General features: G+C 46.3%; 3 protein-coding genes across 3 annotated transcripts in view; 1 reads left to right on the top strand and 2 right to left on the bottom strand.

The window, feature by feature from the left end:
- mcoln1a (mucolipin TRP cation channel 1a) overlaps positions 1 to 11,476 on the bottom strand; it is a 14,584-nt gene extending 3,108 nt beyond the window's left edge. The window contains exons 1-11 of the mRNA XM_084440836.1: positions 11,404 to 11,476; positions 6,301 to 6,557; positions 5,877 to 6,044; positions 5,116 to 5,272; positions 4,470 to 4,551; positions 4,138 to 4,234; positions 3,578 to 3,677; positions 3,375 to 3,481; positions 2,812 to 2,961; positions 2,602 to 2,703; positions 2,098 to 2,220 (exon numbers count right to left, since the gene is read on the bottom strand). Of these exons, the coding sequence (XP_084296962.1) occupies positions 2,098 to 2,220; positions 2,602 to 2,703; positions 2,812 to 2,961; positions 3,375 to 3,481; positions 3,578 to 3,677; positions 4,138 to 4,234; positions 4,470 to 4,551; positions 5,116 to 5,272; positions 5,877 to 6,044; positions 6,301 to 6,557; positions 11,404 to 11,446 (1,386 nt within the window). The 5' untranslated portion in view covers positions 11,447 to 11,476. The remainder of the gene's footprint in view (positions 1 to 2,097; positions 2,221 to 2,601; positions 2,704 to 2,811; positions 2,962 to 3,374; positions 3,482 to 3,577; positions 3,678 to 4,137; positions 4,235 to 4,469; positions 4,552 to 5,115; positions 5,273 to 5,876; positions 6,045 to 6,300; positions 6,558 to 11,403) is intronic.
- Positions 11,477 to 12,484: 1,008 nt separating this feature from the next.
- trappc5 (trafficking protein particle complex subunit 5) lies at positions 12,485 to 13,524 on the bottom strand. The gene is made up of 3 exons (XM_084440859.1): positions 13,437 to 13,524; positions 12,911 to 13,183; positions 12,485 to 12,799 (listed from the first exon to the last, which is right to left on the bottom strand). The coding sequence occupies exons 2-3, from the start codon at positions 13,178 to 13,180 to the stop codon at positions 12,503 to 12,505; spliced, it is 567 nt and encodes a 188-aa protein (XP_084296985.1). The 5' UTR covers positions 13,181 to 13,183; positions 13,437 to 13,524; the 3' UTR covers positions 12,485 to 12,502.
- Positions 13,525 to 14,263: 739 nt separating this feature from the next.
- LOC311311133 (N-acetylmuramoyl-L-alanine amidase-like) lies at positions 14,264 to 16,914 on the top strand. Its single transcript, XM_084440780.1, has 5 exons — positions 14,264 to 14,603; positions 14,788 to 15,642; positions 15,967 to 16,177; positions 16,381 to 16,675; positions 16,829 to 16,914. The coding sequence occupies exons 1-5, from the start codon at positions 14,540 to 14,542 to the stop codon at positions 16,844 to 16,846; spliced, it is 1,443 nt and encodes a 480-aa protein (XP_084296906.1). The 5' UTR covers positions 14,264 to 14,539; the 3' UTR covers positions 16,847 to 16,914.
- The last annotated feature ends 507 nt before the right edge of the window (positions 16,915 to 17,421 follow it).

Raw genomic sequence — 17,421 nt, forward strand, 5'->3', positions numbered from 1 at the left:
GTGAGGGAGGGAAGGATGAGAGAGAGAGGGAGAGAGAGGTGGTGAGGGAGGGAAGGATGAGAGAGAGAGAGAGAGAGGGAGGGAGGTGGAGGACTAGGTCTGTACCCGGCTCGGAATGGAACCAGAGATTCGACGATTCATTCCCTCTTTCCCCCCCCCCCCCCTAGGCTGAGGGGAGACCGTGGGAGTCAGGACAGCTGTCAAACTTTAGACTCAAGCTCACAGGCAGCACAATAAAAGACGCCCGTTCGTTTTGCTGAATATTCATCACCTAGTCCATCTACTTCGGATGCCCATTTGTTTTTATGCTGTGTTTCCCACAGCCTACATTAGGGTTGGGCGATCTGACGATAAGTCTCTTCAACAGGGTTTCAGACAGACAATTTTAAAACGAAGTGTGGAGACATGTCTGGCTATGTGAGACTACATTACTATGGTGTGGTAGGCAGGTCCCAGTATGAGATCTTGACGTGGTAGAGTTCTAGTGTGACTCTACCTTGACGTGGCAGGGTTCTAGAATGACCCGACTATCTTGACGTAGTAGGGTTTTAGAATGACTCTACTTTGACTTGGTAGAGTTCTAGTATCCACCGATCCACTTTTTCCTTTCCGATCCAATTCCAATACCCGAGTTTAGATATCTGCTGATACCGATCAATTAATTATTATCATTAACATACACTTCATACTCTTTGCACACACCATCTTACTGTATTGAAATGTTTTTATTATTAGGATATCTTGTATCAGCGCCCACGTTCATCAAATAAAAATAACTCATTAGTGTCACTCACTCAGCACCTACAAGTAGAGCAACGGTGTCATATTTCACTATGACATGACAAGAGTAAGGAGAAGGAGAAATGGCTCTAGTTTACAGGCTGCCTCATTAATGTTATCAGGTCTCCTATTAGCATTGGGTTTAAATCTGAAATATTGCCAAACAGGTGCTGTTCCTTTTGGAAATTCTCCACCACCGTCTAGAGTAACGGCGCTTGCAACTCGAGACTTTTGCGAACGTTCCTAGTGGTGTCCTAGTATGACTACCTTGACATGGTAGGGTTCTAGTATGACTACCTTGACATGATAGGGTTCTAGTATGACTACCTTGACGTGGTAGGGTTCTAGTATGACTATCTTGACGTGGTAGGGTCCTAGTATGGCTACCTTGACGTGGTAGGGTTCTAGTATGACAACCTTGACATGATAGGGTTCTAGTATGACTACCTTTACATGGTAGGGTTCTAGTATGACTACCTTGACGTGGTAGGGTTCTAGTATGACTACCTTGAAATGGTAGGGTTCTAGTATGACTACCTTGACGTGGTAGGGTCCTAGTATGACTACCTTGACATGGTAGGGTTCTAGTATGACTACCTTGACATGGTAGGGTTCTAGTATGACTACCTTGACATGGTAGGGTTCTAGTATGACTACCTTGACGTGGTAGGGTTCTAGTATGACTACCTTGACATGGTAGGGTTCTAGTATGACTACCTTGACATGATAGGGTTCTAGTATGACTACCTTGACATGGTAGGGTTCTAGTATGACTACCATGACATGGTAGGGTTCTAGTATGACTACCTTGACGTGGTAGGGTTCTAGTATGACTACCTTGACATGGTATGGTTCTAGTATGACTACCTTGACATGGTAGGGTTCTAGTATGACTACCTTGACATGGTAGTGTCCTAGTATGACTACCTTGACATGGTAGGGTTCTAGTATGACTACCTTGACATGGTAGGGTTCTAGTATGACTACCTTGACGTGGTAGGGTTCTAGTATGACTACCTTGACATGGTAGGGTTCCAGTATGACTACCTTGACGTGGTAGGGTTCTAGTATGACTACCTTGATGTGGTAGGGTTCTAGTATGACTACCTTGATGTGGTAGGGTTCTAGTATGACTACCTTGACATGGTAGTGTCCTAGTATGACTACCTTGACATGGTAGTGTCCTAGTATGACTACCTTGACATGGTAGGGTTCTAGTATGACTACCTTGACATGGTAGTGTCCTAGTATGACTACCTTGACATGGTAGGGTTCTAGTACGACTACCTTGACATGGTAGGGTTCTAGTATCACTACCTTGACATGGTAGGGTCCCAGTACAATCCAGCCACAGAAGCAGTATCCCAGGTAGATGACGGCGACGCAGCAGCAGAATCGGATCACGTTGGGGAACGCAGCCCGCAGGGTGACGATCAGGATCTGGAGGGGACACCAGGGGGCAGTCAGTGTGTGTGTGTGTGTGTGTGTGAGTGAGTGTGTGTGTGTGTGTGTGTGTGTGAGTGTGTGTGTGTGTGTGGGAATGTGTGCTTGTATGTGTATCACACAGCATATCAGACTGATCCTAGTACGCATGCTATGCCTTGGCTCACCTAAATTAACAAGCGTGTGTTCCTTAGGTGCGTGTCTGTACATGTAACACCACCACACAACTGTGTGCGTGTGTGTTTGTGTGTGTGTGTAACACCACCACACTACTCTGTGTGTGTGTGTGTATATATGTGTGTCTTTATGTGTAACACCACTACGCTAGTGTTTGTTTGTGTGTGTGTGTGTGTGTGCGCGCGTGTGTGGTTCTCTCACATTGTACTTCTGGAAGAAGCTGAGGTAGCGGATGACTCCCACCCACACCAGCAGGGTGGAGGTCCCCAGCAGGATCCCGCACAGGTCGTATGACGACAGGTTCTGCCGGGGGGGGGGGCGAAGAAGACACGGACGCCATCGTTACACGTGGTCGACGACGACGAGAAAACGTCTGTGTGTGTGTGCGCGTGTGTGTGTGTGCGTACCGACCTTGGACTCGATGCCTATCTTGATGAAGCTGCCGGTGATGGTGAGGACGTCGCTGATGATGAGCAGGATGTACCAGCCGTTGATGAACTCCATCCTGTCGGCCCAGCTCACCCTCCGGCCCAGACTGTCCCTGAAGAAGTTGACGTACTCCTGAGAGGGAGGGAGGGAGAGAGAGAGAGAGAGAGAGAGAGAAAAAGAGAGAGGGAAAGAGAGATAGAGAGAAAGATTGAGAAAGAGAGAGAGAGAAGAAAGAGAGAGATAGAGAGGGATAAAGAGAGTGAGAAAGAGTGAAAGAGAGAGAAAGGGAGAGTGAGGGAGAGTGAGAGTGAGAGTGAGAGTGAGAGAGAGAGAGAGAGAGAAAGAGAGTCAGAGGGTCAGAGCAGAGGGGACATCGAAACAGGATCCACGCTCATCGATAACATTATCAAGAATTACACCACCCCTCTATAAACTCCCCCCCCCCTCTATCAACGCCCCCCCCCCACACCCCTCTATCAACTCCCCCCCCCACTCCCCTCTATCAACGCCAACAACCCCCCCCCCTCCCTCTATCAACGCCTTACGTGCTGCAGCACCACGCCCCTCAGGATGGAGCGTCCGCACAGCAGCAGGGACAGCAGGCAGACCACCGCCACCACCAGGTCGAACGCCAGCCGCGTGTAGCTCTCCGCTGCCGGGGGGGAACAGGGGGGCGACGGGGGGTTTGATGACTGACGTACAGAGAGCGCGCACGTAATGTACGTGTGTGTGTGTGTGTGTGTCTTACCATGTCCAGATATACTTGGGTCTTTACACTCTTTAATAGAGGCCTGGTTGTCCAGACTGATCTTCACTTTGCCACTGTGGGCCTTGTTGTCTAATACTATCTGTAGAGGGAGAAACACACAAGGCACAATTAGAGTGCAACTGTGTGAGCATTTCATATCACGATTATAGTGACCAAAATGATCACGGTTATCAGTATTATCGCGGTATTATAAAATATACGGAACATTTTCCAAGCCTACTGATACACACGCTGAAATCATTTCACCAAGTTTTATATTGAAAAGTAAAATTAGCGGCACTATGCACTTTTGGTTTGCATAAGCATCAAACTAATGCAGAGACTGTTGCTAGCTTTGAAAAACTCACTGTAATTACTGTCCAGCATAGCAAAGTTCAGAAATAAAACACGGTTTTAATAGTAATTTAATACATCCCTAGGCACAATGCTTCAGACCTGCCACGGTTCCCTTTACTTGTGTAACCTGCTCGCTCACGCACACTGAGGGGAAGAAATATAAGGGAACCGGTGAGAGAAATACGACAGGGCCGATAGGTCACCGTTATGAAGAAGGTGTAACAGTCAGGAATCTCGTTGTTGATAATGGTCTGGATGTTGATGGCCTTCAGCTGGAACTGTATCGTCACATTGATGAGCCTGGAGAGAGAGAGAGAGAGAAAGAGAGAAAGAGAGAAAGAGAGACAGAGACAGAGAATAAAAATGAAGAATGACTATAGAAGTATGAGGAAGGTTAAGGGAATGTGTGAGTACACCACATATCTGTGGAGGAGAGATAAGATGTGAACACCAGATACAGCCAAGCTGACATCCTATGTGCTGACGACGAGCCCAGAGAAAGACTCGAAGCAGCGTGACAAGGAAAAAGCCTTACTTGTGAAACTTGAGGGTGAAGTTCTTATAGTCACTGTTCAGAGGTAACTGAGGGACAGCCAGCGGGTACACTCCTATGCAGTCTGGTGACAGGAAATGGAACAGGAAATGGTTTTAGAAGCAGAGTTTCTTTCCTTTTTCAGACAGATATCATCAACCCCTGAATTCATCCAGCGCGCTTCAGTTGGCAACAAACTAGCACAAGGTTACAGGTTCAAGTCGTCGGTCGATTTAGAAATATCCCTTTTTCTCAGGGAAAAAAAACAAACAACGTCTTGCATCTTAACGGCGTCAACATCTGTGTGGAACAAAAAGCTATTTCCACCACCGCATCGTGTTCCCTCTCTGTCAGCAGTGTTGCTCCCGCGTGGCCGGTCACAAGTCACAAGTCTTATGTGACTTAGTGATTTAGAGATGACTCGGCGAATAGTTGTTCCAAAACACCCGGGCGCTGCCAAACAAGCAGATCTGAGAAGGCCGGATAAATAAAACGGGGACAGAAACGAGACTCTTTAATGTCCCCCCGTTTTCTTAGAAGTGTACGCTGGTGCACTCGCCCTACTGGTGACCTCTGGGGGGGGGGGGCTGCTTCTACAAGCGGGCGGGAAAAGCGAACGGAGCCGGACGCGGACGGGGAGGAGCCGGACCTGTGACGACGTGCGGGTCTATGTTGAAGGTGTCGTTGGCCGGGTCGATGCTGCCCTTCCTGTAGTACTGCTGGCAGAGGGAGAGGGCGCTGCCGTTCACGCCCACCCCGTACACGTAGGCATAGCGGCCCACCGTGGTCTCCGGCAACACCAGGAACTGAGGGAGGGAGAGGAGAGGAGGGAGGAGGGGAGAGGAGGAGAGGAGGGAGGAGGGAGGAGAGGAGAAGGGGAGAGAGGAGAGGAGAAGGGGAGAGGAGAGGAGGGAGGAGAGGAGGAGGGAGGTGGGAGAGGAGAGGAGGGAGAAGGGGAGAGGAGGAGAGGAGAAGAGGGAGGAGAGGAGAGGAGGGAGAAGGGGAGAGGAGGAGAGGAGAAGAGGGAGGAGAGGAGAGGAGGGAGAAGGGGAGAGGAGGAGAGGAGAAGAGGGAGGAGAGGAGAGGAGGGAGAAGGGGAGAGGAGGAGAGGAGAAGAAGGAGGAGAGGAGAGGAGGGAGAAAGGGAGAGGAGAGGAGGAGGGAGGGATGGAAAAATGTCTGGTCAGGTTGACAGGAGACGCATCCCGGTGCTCAGTGTGACTCAGTTGATTAAGCGAGAGATACGTTATCACACAGCCAGCGAGCAGAATCTCCCTATACTGCTTAATGTCCCATCTGTACACTTCCAACAAAGCCACAGTGACACAGTCGTTCATCTGAACCGAATGGGGCGCCTGTATATTTTCACGCCAAGTCGTACTTAGTCGTGTTCCGCCGTCTCCGTCGTTACCTGGTCCACGGCGTAGAACATGTGTTCGTAGACGTCGCTCTGCGTGTAGACGGCCATGGTGTCGTCGGAGGCCGCGTCGTAGTCCTTCAGGAAGAGGTGCTTGAAGGTCATGGTGTTCTCCTCCTTGAAGGTCACCACCACCTGGTTACTGAGGCCGAACAGCACCAGCTGGCAGAGGAGGACGAGGGAAGGGAGGGAGAGAGTGAAGTAGAGAAAGAGTAAAGAGAGAAAGAGAGTGAAAGAGAGAGAGAGTGAAAGAGAGAGTGAAAGAGAGAGAGAGTGAAAGAGAGAGAGAGTGAAAGAGAGAGTGAAAGAGAGATATCTTTTAGCACAAAAAATGCTTAGGTCTAAGAGTTTAAACGTCATCTTATGGCAAAACGGGTAGTAGTTACTCGTTAATAATATGTATTCGTTATTGAATCACCTGAACAGTGACGATGATGATCTTGAGCAGCTGCAGACCCAGTTTGAACGGCTTGCGGCCCTTGGCGTGGAATTTGTCACAGGGGCTCATGAAGAAGTATTTCAACTTCCTGCGCAGAGCTTCCTCTTCCTGGTCCGCCCCCACCCATTGGACTGTTGGCCTCGTCGTCGTGGGCAACTGGGGGTTGTCATGGCTGTGTTCTCCACTGCTTTCGTTGGAGCCATAGCGAGCCACAGAGGAGATCAACCTGTCCTTCTCTGAAACGGGGGGGGGGGAGAGAGAGAGAGAGAGAGAGAGAGAGAGAGAGAGAGAGAGAGAGAGAGAGAGAAGGACAAAGAAAGTAATAACATGTTAGAAGGACAGTCTAACAAGAACATGTCATCAAGAGGTCAAGTCTGGCCTGACCTGACAACAAAAGGCAGCGCCACTCTGTGAGAGCATACCGAACAGCATTCCTCATCAGCAGTAGTATTTCCAAGCATAGCAGGTGTGGAATATGAACACAGCAAACCAGCACAGCATTCTACCATCTCACGCATGCCTCTGTGAAAGAATTCTGTCCCCAACTCTTTACTGGCCCCAGCAACACTGGCTTCACCTTCTCTCTCTCTCCCCGTCTCTCTCTCTGTCTCTCTCTCTGTCTCTCTCTCTGTCTCTCTCTCCCTGTCTCTCTCTCTGTCTCTCTCTCTCTGTCTCTCTCTCCCCTTAATCCGCCCTCCCCACAGGCTGAAAGTGATCATCCGTTCTCTCACTGTTCTCTACCTGTTCTCACACTCTTCTATCAGAACCTCTTGATTGGACCCCTGGAGCTGGCTGGACGGACACACGCACGCACACGCACACAGACACCCTACAGGCTTGAGACCCTGGTGGGGCAAACGAGACAGCCGGTCTCCCCAGGGGAACCCGAGAGGGTGTCTTGTCTTATCTTGCGGTGTGATTGATTGGTGCGCTACTGTGTCTAGATTGTCAGCTCCACCGTCGAGAGCCGACACCGTGGAAGATGGCCGTCCGATAGTCAGATCCCTAAGATTGATGGGACTGTCAGGCTGATGCTACACGGCTAGGCCAGACCGACGGGGTCGTCCACTCCAAAACACGCTGCCCTGCAGGTAATCGTCCCTATCTTCGACTTTTACCGGTGCTAGTGTAGCAGATTGATTATGCGTTCCACTTGTCATGTCTTGTTGTACCTCGGGTCCGCCCCCTGCACCCCTCAACATCTGGGTGGTAGACCCCTTCCTTCCCACTGTCTATGGTCCCATGGTAGGTTGAAAGATGAGCACCTGTTCATGTATATAATTTAACGTGATACATTTCATATTGAAGTAGTTTTATTTTCATAATTATTTGTGTACTGGTTTGATGTACATCAAGTGGAAGTTGTCATAATTCTATTTTTCTATCATTTTGACGACACAGTAATATGTAAGCTAAAGGTAAGCTAGGCTGTCACCTACAGTAGCTAGGCTAACATTTTTTTATTTAGCTATAAGCCGGTACTCCGCCAAGATAGCCTGTGAGGGTCTTTGATGCTCATTTCTTTTCCCTCAGTTTTCCTCGGGAAATAAATGGCTGCTACCAATGATATTCCAAGTTGGGACATCTTTCATTAGGCTATAGCCAATAAGACAACGCAGACAAAAACACTACCGCTACACCAGTGGAATTAGCAAAGCTGCAATGATACATTTAAAATGATGTCTACAGCACTGATGAGAAGAATAACAGAATTAAAGCTGCTACGCAGCGATTAGCGGGGGCCAGGCAATTTCAGACAAGTTTAGGAGCAATAAGCGAGACATTCCAATGTTCATTTTGCATCAGTTGAGGATTGAACTTGTTACCTCTGACACCAAACAACATCCTCTATCTCACTGAGCTAATTAGCAACAACTCACGTTTGGCTTCACAAATTGACTAAGCCAGTCACCAGGGTGCAGGATAAGAGGTCATAATCTGTTTTATCATAAAACACTGAACGTGTGGTATATGTAAAAGCCCACGTGAAAAGATGTTTGTTATAACATAGAAGTTGCATCATATAATGATGGTTTGCCCTTCAAAATGTGGATGAGTGGCTGAAGTGATCAGAGTCTCATAATATACAACAAAGGAAAGAGAAAGCTGTTGACAGTACTGTGTATTGTAAAACATTTTGATGCATTGTAAGCTCAATTTTGATAATTCAACAATCTGGTTAATGAGTTTGTGAATGACGGTCTGAAGATCCAGTGTAGCAAGTTTGGTTGAAAAATGTGGGATGAGATATGTTTATTCATTTTTACAGGTTTTGTTTGCTTTTCTTCATAATTGAACATTAACTTCAGCAGCTGTGTGCTCAGTCAGTGGCCAATCAATGAATTTAGTCATTGTTATCCTCGGCGAGGGCTGGGTAGGGTTGCCAACAGCAATGTCTCCGATTGGTGGAGCTTGCGTTGAATTGTGGGTAGTGTAGTTTTCTCTGTATGAAGTGTTGGTTTCATAGGACAGAATTAAACATATTTTAAAAAATTCAATTTTTGAGGCACAATTCTGAAAGAAATCACACTACATCTACCATGTCATGACAATTGTCCCCTGATTTTTCATGAACACTGGACATTTATTGAGCAAGGATTTGTAGTAAATGTACAGTATTGCTAATAGTAAAACATCTTGATGCATCATGCGCTCAGTTTTTGATATTTCAAAAATCTGTCTGGATCGTTTGGTGTGGGCTCTCTGATGATGCAGTGTGTGCATTTTGGTTGCAATTGAAAAAAAAATGTGGGAGGAGTTAGGTTTAGATATGTTCTTTTCCATTGACCGTTTGAGGGTATAATTCAAAATACTGTAAAAAATCATTTTTTGAAATAAAATTCTGAAAAAAATCACACTACATCTTGGATATGTTCTTAATGTTGTCACATTTTATGAGGATGATCAGACATTGATTTGGCGATAATTTGTAGTAATTGTATACAGAACTGTTAAGAGTAAAACTTTTTGATGCGCTGTGGGCTCAATTTTTCATATTTCAAAAATCTGTGAGGATCGTTTGGTAAGGACAGTCTGAAGATACAGTATATCAATTTTGGTGTCAATTGAACAAAAAATGTGGAAGGAGATAGGTTTGATTGATTTTTTCATAAACTGTAAAACCTGAGTGATGGACTTCAAAATTCCTGCAAGGTCAGAGTGTATGAAAGGTTTGTCTCACTTGGGACTACGTTCACATGGTAATTTTACAGTGATGGCACCTATGACTGATTTGTTATGATTTTTTTAAGTTTTAAACTTTAGACTGTTGCTGTAGCGCCACTTTCAGGTTTATTGACCTACAATGCAGGTTGAGGACTTTGGGTATAGGACTGGAGCTATGTGCATAGTTGATGATGAGGTTATTTTTTGTCCAGTCTTGTCTAGTTTTGCGAGGAGGGTCCTTATCGCTAGACTATGTTATTACATGACTCATGGAAACGGTCTTGTGATAACCGCATGTGGTCAGGTGCAATCTACACAAGTATCCCTTCCCACCTCAACACCTGCATGATATTCCCTACGCACTGATATATATATATATATATATATAGTATAGGGTGAAAAGTAAGAGCTTATAGAGTGTATCAAGTCAATACGGTGCATTGGAATGCCCCAAAAGAATAACGGATAGACTTGAGTAGCTGAGTGTCTCCCTCTGTCCGAAACAACACACTTTCGTGTCAGCAAAAGGAATCTGAGCCAAGAAATCGGACGTATCTTTGATTGTGAATAGCGTGAAGATCGACAAACGTTGATAGTGATCGGCAAAACAAAAAGTGTCCGTAATGTTTTTGACATTCAGAGATAAGATAAATCCGGGCCTTCTGGTTCGGGATCGTCCGGTGGATTCTACACCAGTGATGCGGTGTAGAGTAGGTTGTCACGGCAGCCTGCCTGACAATCAAAAGTCACCACCCTGACGGGAAGTCTGTCAACATCGCTCTATCAATGGCTGGATCTGGAGAAAATGTGTCTACACTGGCATGCACCGGTACAGTTCACCTCTACGTGACCTTTGGGATCAATCTCCCCTCCTGTCGCGAGTAGAGGCCATGAAAACATGGGACCCATCTGAATTAGGCGACAGACAAACAGTCACCTGCTAAAGACGAGGAATCCTGTTCGAAACAAGCCATAAAAAGATTGCTTACATGATCAATGGTGATCAACACCATACAAGTTAACTAGGTTTATGAATAATGAATAAAATAGGTTACGTCAGAGGATAAAGTGCGGTGAATTGAATTACTCTAGAGTAATTCTTCAGAACACACACATACACACACTTGCAAGTGTGCCACGTTCAGCTCCTGCGAAGGCCTTCCAATCACCATTTCTCCGGTGCAATGAAACACAGAAGTGAACGTCAACGACCACTCACTGGTTATTAGGGGCAAGACAAATCTGGAACTGGGCACCGACAAAAATAGCTTCTGTCAGCTTTCTTCATAGGCTACAGTGCAGAAGTAGCAATGGAATTCGGGGCAAATGCGTTTGGCCAAGAGCGCTGTTTGTGAGCATGGCCTTGAACCGATAACGTCAATAGCTTTTCTGAAATGCAATCAAATTGTCTGATATACTATTTCCAGGACGGACAGATTAAGCGGAAACGCATGTTGGCGGTATCAAGATACAAAACCTGAACAACCCTAATAAAGGTGATGAACTATACCCAGTCTATGCGCGAATGTGATCATCGGTCATGTTGCAAGGGCCATCATTGTTTTTCATGCGACATCACTCTCAGGGCATGCTGGACATGGACATGACACATATTTCCCGTGACTGTGCAAGACCATCTCCTGTTTTGTAATATAACTTGTTTACGATCGTAGCCTAGGCTACCCGTTTCTACATTTCTACAAAGAATTGGGTGAATAGGACGGGCGGGCTCCATCAAGTTTTTGTAGCCTAGCAAGAATCTCTGAGATTGACCAGCGTCTAGATCCAAAACACGTCAATGAATGGAAGCGAAGTAAATATACACACAATAAATTATAACAAAACAATTACGCAGCAACACGTCACTAAATTCTTGTAAATAAAGTATAATATATATACAGCTAGCTAAAAACATACCTGAACAGTCGGCTTTGCAATTGTTAGCGCTTGACGAAGCCATAGCGGTAAACGTTTTCTAAAACAATGAATAAATACTTAACATAAAATGTGAACTGCGGTCACAATAAATACAAGCCAAATAAAAGCAGTTAAAACGCAAATATCTTGAGATAAATTGTCCGTGACATCCATGAAGTCGGCGTTTGTCGTAGTGTTTTCACATCGCGCTTCCTCAGACAGCAGTCATGTGACGCACGCAGACCATGTGACACTAGCGTCTAGTTCAGCCATGGATGGATTGAGTTCAGCCACCCTTCCTCCTAATTCTTATGTATATTAGGCCACAATATGACACTTTAATCAACTTGTATTTTTTATTACTCATTCGTTTTTATTTTCACAAGCAATATACAGGCAGTCGAATTAAATAATGTAACACAAACAGGTCTATCAAGAGACACAAGGTTGTCTATATTTTCAAGTGTATTTACACATCTATATGAGGGTCAAAGGTTAAAAGCTATAACATGGTACACCCATACAAAAATGGAAGTGCATCATCCTATGTAGAGCTGTTTACATTAGGCTGGGGGATTCCAAAGGACTAAAACAGACTACATCTCTATATATAACATTCAACTTAAACCGAGATATAATGAACCGTGATCGTTCTTCGCTATTCATATGCTTCAAACTTATTCCGCTAAAACACAAAAAAATAAGCTGCTTCATCCAAATTCACCCTTGTTATCAAACTAACTGGCAGCTAGAACTCTCCCTTTTGAACAAGCTCAGCTCTTCTCTGTACATATGAAACCGCTGCACTTTCTCACATTTCCTCTCTGTTCCTGTGTCATTGTTTCAGATCAGGCTGAACACAGGCAGTCGAGGGAAAAAAAATAAAAAAAATAAAAAGACTTTCAGCTTGGACCCTGTTGACTCGTCACTGATATCGTCCTTGATTTTTTTTCACAAAAAGAGAAATGAGAAATGGAGCCGGTTCTTAAGAAATACTTTATACAGCAGTCACTTTACACCACACGCCCCCACCACCCTCCTCCTCCTTCTTCCCCCCCCCCCCCCCCCCCCCCCACGCCTCTCATCCCTCTCTCCTCCTCTATCTGCCCTCCAGCGCCTTGTCTCGGGCGATGACCGCCTCGTCGAACTTGATCATGAGCGTTGTGCCCTTGTGCCAGTGGACGGTGACTTTGGCGGGGAAGCCGCTGTGAGTGAGGATGGCCTCCACGATGCCCCCGGTGAAGGCGGCGCAGTTGAGGGTGCTGTTCTCCTTGGGCACCGATATGTAGGCGTTGATGAGGGGCTCCTTCTCGATGATGTAGTAGGTCTTGTCGTCGTCGTTGGCCTGCTCCAGCTTGTCAGCCTCTTTGCCAAACAGGGACCTCCATACGGACACCTGCAAATCAGTGAGGCTTAATTGTTCACATGTACTTTATTTATGACAAGCAATGTGTGGAACACGTTTCTAAAACCTTGAGGTCCAAGGTAACTCGCGCTGTGTCCTTACCTTGATGAAAAGCAGTATGTTGAGGACTTTGGTTTCTCTTTTGCCATTCTTTTCTCTGAGCACCAGAACATCCAGCAGGCTGGCCCCCACGCCCTGACCCATGTCCGCCAGGCGAGCCTGCAGCTCGGATACAGAGTACACCCGACTCTGGCAGTACTGGACCATCTCTGAGAACAGCAAGGCGAAGGCACTCACGCTCACCTCTGTTTTGGGGCGAGTGAGTGAGCGCTCCAGAATAGCGGACTTGCCTCTGGTGAAGCGAGTCTCCATTTTCTGTACAGAAAGAGAAAATAATGCATATAACATTACGCATACGCGTTTTGTTGGTGTTTTACACGCTGAACTTGTAACCATGGCTAGCTAGTTCACAAGAAATAGCGAGACTACTACGTTAGCCTTGTAGCTAGCTAGCTAGCTGACTTTAGCTCTTTTACTTAGTCTGAATGAAAAAGACGGCCATACAGTTCATAACATTGGATGAAAAGCATACATGCAATTAAATAAAATGTAAAAAATGCATACATACGAGAGACAAAGCTGTAAATATTTCAAAACGGCTAGATGTTGTTTTTCTTCTTGGCTTACCGCTAACAACAGATACTTCCTGTTCCGGGTTAGACGTCAAAGTCACATGTTAGGTACGAAAAAAATTACACATGCTTGGCTACCAGATGAATTACTCAACCCAAAGATGATCATGCATTTTATTTATGAAGCACCTTTTTAGAAAATGCTAAATGTGTGGTGAAAGTAGAAAAACGTAGGCAACAATATTATATTTTCTGTTTGAGGGGAGGGAAGCATCGTCCACTGTATAACATTGCCCCCTATAGGCTACGTATGACTGTCACCTGAGAAAGTCAACCAGTTTATAGAGTATCATAGATTGTGTAGTGACATCTGTTAGTCTCATGAGCTACAAAGAGAGTGTGCACCTCAGTGTAAACAGATCTAGCTGCCATCTCCTCCACAGTAGGCCTACCAAGCTGGCACACATTAACCAATCTTTACCCTTCAGTATGCAGTACAGCGTGTTTTTGAATGAGAGTTAGGGGAGATCTGTGTTTGCTACAAACCAGCATGCCATAATTGAGAGTTTAGGCTGGTTGTATTTTTTATATATTTTGTGTACTGTAAATTAGTATCTAATCTTCTCCAACACATATTAATCTTATCTCTAGATTAGTCTTAATCTGTGTCATGGAAACTACGGTATAATTTATGTGTAATCCAGTCCCCAACTAAACTTTGTAGGTTATGTTTGTTTTTTAATGACAAACCTGAACTTGGGGGCAGGTACCAATCAATACTTAGGGGCATTCATGTACAAAGGGTATCCTATCTTATTGAGACACCACAAGCACACTCACAACTATACCGTGTTAGTAAATCACAAAATCACCTTGTGTTCTTGGGTAGACAACCTTTTGGAATATCTCCTGTAGATACTAGGGATACTCACAAGAGTAGTGGTTATTTTACTTTATTTTATTTTATTTTAATAGGCCTGCATACAGACAAGTAGACTGGAATGATCGGTTAGAGTGAGGCTCTCTTGTCTATTGAGCTTCTGGGAAGTGTATTCAAGTTCAGTCTTACGGCGGACTCAGGACTACATCAGTGCTCAGAATGAGTTTTATAGTAGTTTGGTTCTTCTTTCTGGCGGGGATATACTGCAACGAAGATGGAACAGGTAACTGATACAAACTGATTTATTTAAAAGTTTTTGGTAATCATTATGCTAATCGTACTGCTTTAAAGTTCTAACTACCTCAAATTGTTTACTGAGATATATGAATTATTTCTACTGTTTTTCTCAGGAAGTCGCTGTTTGCCCTGTTGTAGCAGAAACTAACGTATTCTATTTTTGGTTTCAGAAGTCCACCTACGGGACATGCACACTTTCATCAGCTTCATCCAGCAGGCCGAGGAGTCCAACCCGCTCCTGTCCCCTCTTGCTATGGTCCAAAGTCTTCGTAGAAATGCGGGGCACGAGGACCAGCTGACCCTTCACTTCCTGGGAGCCTCCAACACCCTCAACGCCACCGAGACCCCCGTGCTCAACAGCACGCTCTTCCGGTTCTTCGACAAGGCCATCCACCACGTCGTGACCGACCGTGGCGAGGAGCGGGGGGTGGTCCTCACTCAGGACGGCACCACCGTCGCCCTCGCACCCCTGCTGCTCGGTATCGAGGTGGGGCTGAAAGCCAGCATGGAGAGCGTCCCTCCCGGGGGCCTGGTCTCCCTCACTTTGGCTAAGAACCTCGGACTCTCTTTCCTTAAGCTCCAGGACTTTCCGCCCTCCCAGCGTCTGGGGCCAAACGGCTGCTGGGACAGAGCTTCCCTCCCACTAGAGTACAAGTTGTCCCGGGTGCCCACCATGGCCACCGACGCCCTGATCAACGGGGGAATGGACGGGTTGATCCTGGGGACAGACCTGGCTAACCCGCCCCCCTCCTCCAAACAACCTGGCAAGCTCAGCGACATTCTGAGGGGCTACTATAACCACGTCATCCAGGAGGGCCGGGGGCTGGAGGATGCGTCCAGGCGCATCAGTACCAAACGCAGGGAGGCCTCCAGAGCCATCCTGGGGCCCCTGGACCCCCAAAGGCAGATTATGGAAACCCTAGCCCTGGTCTGGAGGCTGGAGGGGACTGAGTGGATCTCTAAGGACACAGGGCTAGAGAAGGCAGTGAGCGACGGAGTGCTGGAGTTTGTCCACAGGTACTGGGGTAAGTCTGAGTTTTTCCTGACCAGTGAGCTATTATAGAGAGATAAAGACTCAAACTTGGTCAGGAAAAACAGTATGTATTTTTGTTTTAGAATTATGATATGAATAATTCTGTATAACCTGCCTCCTGACGTCATTAGCCAATTAGGGGCGTGCACTATTTAAGGTGTGTCACCCATGGGTGAGGTAAGACTTTGACAAAGGCCACTCGGCCGAAACGTTGTCTCAATAAGTCACCCAGCATCGGGAGCTTGAGTGTGCGGTTTCTTTTCCTTTTCCACATTTCCTTTAACAAATGTGTACTTCTCTCTGCATACCCGTCCAGACTGCCCTCCCATCATTCCTCGCTGCCAGTGGGGGGCAAACGTTCCCAAGAGCACCCCCATCCCACTGTCCCTCCCCCTCCCCTTCCTGTACATCCACCACACCTACGGGCCGAGCCAGCCCTGCCTGACCTTCCCCCAGTGCTCCAGAGACATGAGGTCCATGCAGCGCTTCCACCAGACAGACCGGGGCTGGGACGACATTGGATACAGGTGGGCGGCCATTTTGCATTTGTTAACAACAGGCATGAATTTGACAGCACTTTTAAATAAAGGCTTATACGTTGAAAAGGAGCTCACAGCCTAGATTTGTCAGCGTAATAGTTCTGAGCTGACTTTGGACAAGCTTTTTTTTGACAACAGTTTTGTTTGCGTTGCATTCCGACCCCTAACTGTGTACCCCGCTGTGCCCCCAGCTTTGTGGTGGGTTCCAACGGGTACGTCTATGAGGGCCGAGGCTGGCACAATCGTGGCAGACACACCAGGGGGCAAAACGCCATCGGTTACGGCGTGGCCTTCATTGGCGACTACTCCACCTCCGTGCCCAGCCGCTACTCCCTGGAGCTGGTCCACCGCCTGGCAAAGTGTGCGGTGGACGCTGGGAGACTGACTGCCAACTATACCCTCCATGGGCACCGGCAGCTGGTCAACTACACCACCTGCCCAGGAGAAGCCCTCTTCGCAGAGATCAAGGGCTGGAAGCACTTTGGGGTGAGCAAGCGATCAGATTTGTAGTAGATGATTATGACAGATGTATATTGGAGATGCTACGTTGTTATGTACCCCATGACTAATTTGTGTGCCCTATGACTAATCTTTGGTCATTTACAGAGTGTTTATACATCATTTATTTTTCCCTCACAGGAAACTGATACAAACTGAAAAGGAACAGTGAGAAAAACAAGCAGTGTATTACAAGCCATGTGGAATAAACATTTTTGTTGTCAATTTGTTGGATTAACTAGGCTCTTTTCTAGGCTTACTAGGTTAAGTCTATCTACCACTCAACAGTGGGTGGTCCACGGTTTTTGCAATAGGCCTACTTATCATCATTGGAGATTCAGGGATATCATGAATTTCTTAAAAGCACCACTAGATGGAGTCCGAGGCCATTCTATTATGGAGGAAGGCTATACAACCTTCTGGGTTTCTTGATGAGGATACCTGTGAGATCAGACATGCTACTACAGCAGTAAGTAGGCTATTGACATAGACCTTCACCTGATCATTAACATATTTTATTTCCTGTGCAAGTGTTTGGGGGTAAACTGCTGGTGGCACTTCTTGGAGGCTTCAATGACAATAACTGGGACGTAGGTTTACTTAGAAGGCCTAACTCTAGTCTAGACAAATGCAAGCTACTTATAGTAAATCGCTTTGGATAAAACTGTATCTTAAATGAATATGTGGTATACAAATTATTGTGATAGTAGAGTAGGGAACGCAGACGTTGTATG

This window comes from Borostomias antarcticus (assembly GCF_949987555.1).
Source record: "Borostomias antarcticus genome assembly, chromosome: 7".
Classification (NCBI taxonomy): Eukaryota; Metazoa; Chordata; class Actinopteri; order Stomiiformes; family Stomiidae; genus Borostomias; species Borostomias antarcticus.